At 47.8% G+C, this 6,735-nt stretch overlaps 1 protein-coding gene across 1 annotated transcript in view; it reads left to right on the top strand.

Annotated features, from left to right (window-relative positions):
* Positions 1-6,735, top strand: part of LOC126519541 (matrix metalloproteinase-2-like) — a 266,198-nt gene that overhangs the window by 252,592 nt on the left and 6,871 nt on the right. The window contains exons 5-7 of the mRNA XM_050168978.2: positions 638-903; positions 2,060-2,201; positions 6,251-6,514. Coding sequence (XP_050024935.1) covers positions 638-903; positions 2,060-2,201; positions 6,251-6,514 — 672 coding nt within the window. The remainder of the gene's footprint in view (positions 1-637; positions 904-2,059; positions 2,202-6,250; positions 6,515-6,735) is intronic.

Raw genomic sequence — 6,735 nt, 5'->3', positions numbered from 1 at the left:
ACAAGCTGTCTTGTGTTTCATCGCCTCTTGGTTAGCTCTTTAACTCGACACAATTTACCGCATCGCTGCAACGATTGACTGATGAGCCATTTAAATAACTTCTTCGTTATTTTATTAATTGCTTTTGCTTGCTACCTATAATTCAGTTTGTGCGAAGGTCATCACATTTGTTCCTTTGTTTCTCATTCCTTCTTTCTTTCTTTCTCCATTAATACTTCTGTTAGGGACAGTTCATCCTTCTCAAGAGGGAAGTCAACGCATTTCACGCGTATTTCCGGCATGGTGTCATCGCGTCTATTCCACTCTGCGTATACCGCGCACGATATGCAATAACGGTGTAGCTCAGCTACCGTTTCAGCCGCTTGGATCATGCGGCGCGGAATTGACGCGACGACGACGCGCGGCAAATTCGTCCTACACGTTGCGCGATTGAAGCCTACGTGTCTTCCTCGACGTCATCCTCCATACTTGCGACATCTCACAGTGAAAAAAAAAAAAAAAAACGCGAAACCGTGTGAAGATCGAAACAGCCGGAGGGTCGTTTCTCCTCACGCGTTTTCGCCCGTTTACCACCGTACGAGCCAACTCGAGCCCAGAAACAAGTATTGACGTATCTGTGACGCGCCTCGGATCGCAGGCGCCAAGTACCCGACCAAGTGGGCGTCCATGCAGCCCATCATTCCGCGGACAACGACGCCGTCTCCCGCGGGAAGGGGGCCGCACGGACGACAGCCGGTCGCAGGCGGAGAGCCTCGAGACAGGCAGCCCCCCCGGCAGCCAGCGCCCAGGCCGCCTCAGTCCCCGCCGCAGACGCCGGTGGATGACGGGAAACCCGACGGCTGCAGCACTTCCATCGACGCCATCGCCGTCATCCGACGCGAGCTGTTCGTCTTCAAAGGAAAGGTGAGTGCGCGCGCCTCGCGCAGTTTAAGAAGCGAGCCCGGCTCGTTTGGAATTAGTGGCGTAGTCGACGATCAATTTCCTTGGGACAGCCGTGCACCCGAGTTAGAACCGACTAAAGCTTACGCCTTCTTTATGCATTTCACTCGTTGTTTCCATTGCACTACCGTTGGTCTCTAATTATTTGTTTTGTTTGCAGAAGAAGCCACGAAGTTACCATGAAATGTTCTTCTCATGCTTAAAAAACTTGGAGGACGCTTAAGTTTTGCCTTTACGAGTGGAGCGCGATAGCATTCAGAGACCCTTGACTGCTTCTCACGCTCCCCGGCAACTGCAGCTTACGTAACCGTAATGTTTAACGTGAAACGCTGGTGGCGAACGCTGCGCGCGAATGCGAGCTTTCTTGTAGAAACGCGGCATCTTGCGTGGACCGATCCCGGAGGTAGTGCACAGCCGCGCCAATGAAATTACATCATTTTCAGGTTTCTGTTATTGTTTCGCACTTTTAATATCTAAGTATGAGAAGATTTAACGTAAAAGGCGTGCGCTGTCAGTGTTTTGTTTCATGACATTTCTTCGAGGGCTGTCATTCTCAAAATTCCGAGTATTAAATTTGTCATGAATGTAAGACAAGGTATGAGCAACTTTAGCGATAGGATGGTGTGTCAATATGACCCGCGCATATATCCCATGTGAATTTTTCGCTCGCAGACAAGTCCACCGAATTCTCTGCGACGCAGGGCCCTTAACGCTACTGCGTTAACATATATTTTTGTACTTTAAAGCATAGTGAAGCATCTCTGAAGCGTAAGCACGTTCTCTGGTCACGTGCACACTTATTTGTGTATAGGTTCCTTTTCTTTGTCCTTATATGGTAAATTCTGAGGTCCTTTAAGTAAGATGCATGTGAGAAAAACACGAACAGGCACTGCGCCTTCAAAAGATCACATCCGCAATAGTAACCTTGCCCCTGTTGCTCACGTTTTGAACCAGCTTAGCGGACCTGTGTTCTAAACTGCACGCGCCGCCTTTCCAACTGGTTGGGTGACGGCCTTCCGCCGTATAGATACATACCACTCTGTCACGAGCTTCGCTTCGTGTTGTTTACGCGTGCCGTGCCCTTTCTGAGGGAACATTGTGTTGTGCTGGCCTGTTGCAGTACTTCTGGCGTATCAACGACCAGGGTCTCAAACCCGGCTACCCCGTGGAGATCAGCCTCTTCTGGTACGACCTACCCGCTAGCCTCGAGAAGATCGACGCTGTCTACGAGAGGCCCGACCAAAAGATCGCCTTCTTCATAGGTTGGTTGACACTGCAGCCTCTGTGCGCCGCGAGCCTATTTCACGTGCCGCGCGATTGTGCGAAGCGAACCGCCGATGCAGCGATATATGCGCCGCCGCCGCTATCGCACAAGATCACGTGCTCTGACGTCGAGCGTCCGTTTGCAGCAGTTTCCTTCCTCCATGGTTTGCAGCTGCGTCCACCATAAGCTACGAGTGGGTGCTCTTGCTGGCACGTCGAAACGAACGAGGCACAGCGGAGTTTACAGTCCACTGCAGGATCGGTTTCTGCGGCTGCTCCACGTCGGCCAGAATCGCAGAAAACTTGTTGCCTGTGCAACTATACGGATGTGTGCGTGTTCGCATATGTGTAGCATACGCAGTTCTTAAGTCATATTACGCATCACTACACTGTTTCATGTATTATGTTATGCGAGGTTAAAAACAGTCAAGACTTCAAAGATTTTTTAAAAAAGGCGACACGCACTGTGGTGACCGAGCCACCTTATAAAAATCTCGCGGCGTAAATGTACATAGTACAAATGCGTATATTGTCATTATTGGGCGCCAATTTCTTTTATTGGCCGTTTCTGATCGATTACTTTAAGCGACTCACTTCAGGTAGCCGGTATTTGGCTTAAATGACTTTAAACAACCCAGCTTCATTCTGATTGAGATTGTCGTTTGGCAGACCTATCTTCGAAACACTCGCTCGTAGACCAAGTTCTCGGCTAAGCACGAGGTCGTGAGATGAAATCTCGGCCACGGCGGCCGCATTTCGATGAGGGCGAAATGCAAGAACACCCGTGTACTTAGATTTAGGTACACGTTAAAGAACCCCAGGTGGTCAGAATTAATCCGGAGTTTCCCACTACGGCGTGCCTCATAGTCAGATCGTGATTTTCGCTCGTAAAACCCCATAATTTAAGTAAGTTCTCGCATCTCCCAGTGCGCCGCTTTTGACTGCGCTTCCACATTACACGTGCACACTAATGCACTGGCGCAGTGGTTATGACGTTCTGCTGGCGTACGCGAGTCGCGGTTTTGATTTCACGAGCATCGATCACATTTCGATGGGAGCGCGCGGTGGAAAAATATGCTCGTGCGCCACGATTTTCACGCACATTAGGAGACCAACGTGGTCAAAATTTATCATGAGCCCTCCACTACACGGTGTCTTTCGTAGTGAGCTTTTGCTTTAAAGCGTTAGTATCAATCAATCAATCAATCAATCAATCAATCAATCAATCAATCAATCAATCAATCAATCAATCAATCAATCAATCAATCAATCAATCAATCAATCAAACAAACAAACACCTCGTCGGTACAAACAAACTTGTTGGTCAGCTATCCTGAAGAGTTTGAGAAACTGGCGCCCACTAAGTACCGTTGATCTTTGCGGGCCTCTAACAAAACAGGTCATACTTACCGATCACTTTCACGTGCTTACAAGTTGTCTAGTTAGAACCCATAAGGTTACTCGAAGGGAGGTGAATTTACAAATTGTAAAACTTTGTTCCGCGTAGGCAAGCTTGCTTCACTGCGATAGTACACATTGTGCAGCGAAGCTTACTTTAAGAAACAATTCAGTATTTGTCACCGGACGCATCGCTTTGTTCTGTACACAATAGAATCTCGCACTAAAGCATGAGATTTCTTTCCAGTTTTCAACTTTGTTCGCGTGATACTTGACGGCAAAGTATTCTTTGTGAACATCTCCACTTCAAATATATTTCATGAAAGTTGCGCGAAAAAAAATTAACCGTTGTAGTACAACTCGCACAATTGTACAGTGGCATCAGAATTGAGCTGGCGTCGGATTACGGAGGGATGCCATATTCTTCGAGATGATTGTCACCGCCGATATTTAAGCAGCTTAGGAGCGGGCATATGGCACCGTTTGAAACGTTGGCGCAAATGATGTCACGAATTCTAGCTGCGTCACCTTCGAGTTCGTGTGTTTGGGCTTTCCTTGCGCAGATATTTTCTATAAGCTATAGCCTCGGCCAGATATTGCCACCAGTTTGACATGGCGTCACTGGGCGTTGCTGCTAAATTTTTAAAAATAGGGCTCAGCCATCTGCCTATCGCTTTCCTGTTGTTTTATCGAATTCCAGCGTCACCTATTCGCTGTTCCACGAGATTGGTTGATATCAGTCTGTAGTTGACCACTTCCATGTGACGCCGCGGATTTCAAATATTTTTCGCGCTAATGGACATTTTGCGTGTGGAAACGTTATCCGTGCTTATGGATTATCTGTTAACCAGTCGCGAGCAGCGTGTTTCTATTTACGCCCAAGCCCTCGCTCGACCGCTGCGCCACCGTGCGCCGCTCGCGTGTACCACGTTTCTAGGTACTTTTTCCCCGAAGCGCCACGGCTAGCGCCCTAGATCCTTGTAGGTACTTGGTGGGACTAGGGAGATGTTACGCCTGGGCGCACTATCTGCTCGCCCAGCTGTCACTAACAGAAAATAGGTCGCCTAGGCTATTTAAAAAAAAAAAAAAAAAGAGTTGGGTGCGGAAGCTGAAGTAACACTTGACGAAAATTTTCAGACTGGATAAGGGGATAAATCGGATGTGATGAGAAGTTGGTCGTGGTGTGCGAGGCGCTTCGATCTACAAAAGCTGGGATAATCGTGGCATGGAGGGTTTCTTGCACTACGAGCCACATCATCGCTGCGCCGAAGCGTCCTTTCCTCTTTGACATCGCTATCTCTCTTCCAGCCGAAATGGCAAGGCGCTGCCGCCACACACGCGGGCACGCTCCCGAGCAGGCGCTGTCAAAAGCTATGACGTCATTATCAGCTAGAGCGGGAACTTCCAAGATGGCGTCCCCTCCTGTCTTTCGTTTTTGCAGTTATTGTCGTTCGAAGTCCAAAGTCCGCGAATACACGCAATGTGCCTCGAGCTGCCAGTCGCGCGGCAATTTTGCGTGCATTTGCATGCTTCTTTCACGCTCGGAAAAACACTTTTATGTAGCACGTATTGAGCAACAGAAAGTTGTATCGGGAGTTTTTGATGTTGCTCTACAATTTCCTCATTGACACTTTCAATCTAATTAAAATATGTGAGAAGTTGTATAATTAAGTAAGACTAATTATCTAATGAGGTGGAATAAAAAAATATAGTTTCAATATCTCCAAGCGATGGCAAACAATTAACATTACTTTTGTTCTGTCCAGCTACATGACATCTGCATATTTATAAACTCTGGCTAAAGTTAGCTGGGACACCCTTGTGTCCCAGCTAACTTTAGGAGAGAGAGAAAGTCTGTTGGTTTGCGACTTGCGCTCCCACAGGGCCATTGGTCGTCTGCTAACTTTTTCTTGTTTTCGATTATTTCCCGAGCATTATGCATGTGAATGCTTGGCTACCTTTTATCTTCCTTTTTTCTCTCTCTCTCTCCCTTTTGCCTCCTCATTGGCGTCACATGTGAATTGTTCTGTAGCATATTATGCGCTATATTCCTATTTGCACATTCAGATCTGCTTATGATTGCTAGTATATTCTGTTCGGCTAAAGCAATGCCTCTTATTCATGTATTTATATGTATTTGTGTTTACTACCCGCCCTGTAACGACCCTCGGGTGACCAGTATTCATAAATAAAATAAATAAATGAGAATAAAAACTACATTAATCGAAATTGCGGTGTAAAGAGTGTTTTTTTTTTTTATGCTACACTTCTGCTATAAAAATGGCTCCGTGTATGTTGGCGGAACAACACTTTTCCTACATCAAGAAAAAAAATGTCGTTTTTTCTGCATTAGCTACACTCGTGCAGCCAGTACAGGTTAAAAAAAAAAAAAAAAAACAGCCCTAGTGAACCACAGGGCGGCCATTCTGGGACAGCTCGCGGTCTGGAGAGGCCAAAGCGGGACGAAACACCGTCCCACACGAAGGCCGTGGGACAGCGGGACCAGTGCGGTAAAAGCGGGACGTCTGGTCACCTTACAATATCCAGACATTGCATGGGATGAGCGTTTGCATTGTTCAAAGCCATTACGTGAGGCGGCAGTCGCTTCATTGTTCTAGTGATCTGAACATGCACTTGGTCATGCCTACAGGTAACCAGTACTGGCTGTTCAGCAGCAACCGTCCCTTGCCTGGCTACCCGCGGCCATTGACCAACCTAGGTTTGCCGGCAAGCCTGACGCACGTGGACGCCGCCATGGTGTGGGGCCACAACGGGAAGACGTACTTCTTCAGCGGCGACCAGTACTGGCGCTACGACGAGTTTGACCGCAGTGTCGAGTTTGACTATCCCCGGCACATGCGGATGTGGCGAGGCGTGCCGCACAACGTCGATGCCGCCTTCCAGTACACCGACGGTGAGAACTTTCTAACGATGCTTCCAGGTGTGCTCTCTCTACGCTTTTGAGTGTCAAGGCTATTCAAATTCATCAGACTACCATGCTCGAAAGCTTTCGTGTACAATAAAGAAAAAATTTACCGACGATTACGATACTCCTTAATGCGAAAAATGAGCCCAGCTCTCTACGTGTTTTCATTTCGCGGTTTTCGCTGGGCTCCTTCGCCCGGTTACACCGAG

Source organism: Dermacentor andersoni, chromosome 3 (assembly GCF_023375885.2).
Source record: "Dermacentor andersoni chromosome 3, qqDerAnde1_hic_scaffold, whole genome shotgun sequence".
Classification (NCBI taxonomy): domain Eukaryota; kingdom Metazoa; phylum Arthropoda; class Arachnida; order Ixodida; family Ixodidae; genus Dermacentor; species Dermacentor andersoni.
The sequence above is the reverse complement of the archived record's forward strand: the minus strand, read 5'-3'. Positions and strand labels throughout refer to the sequence as shown.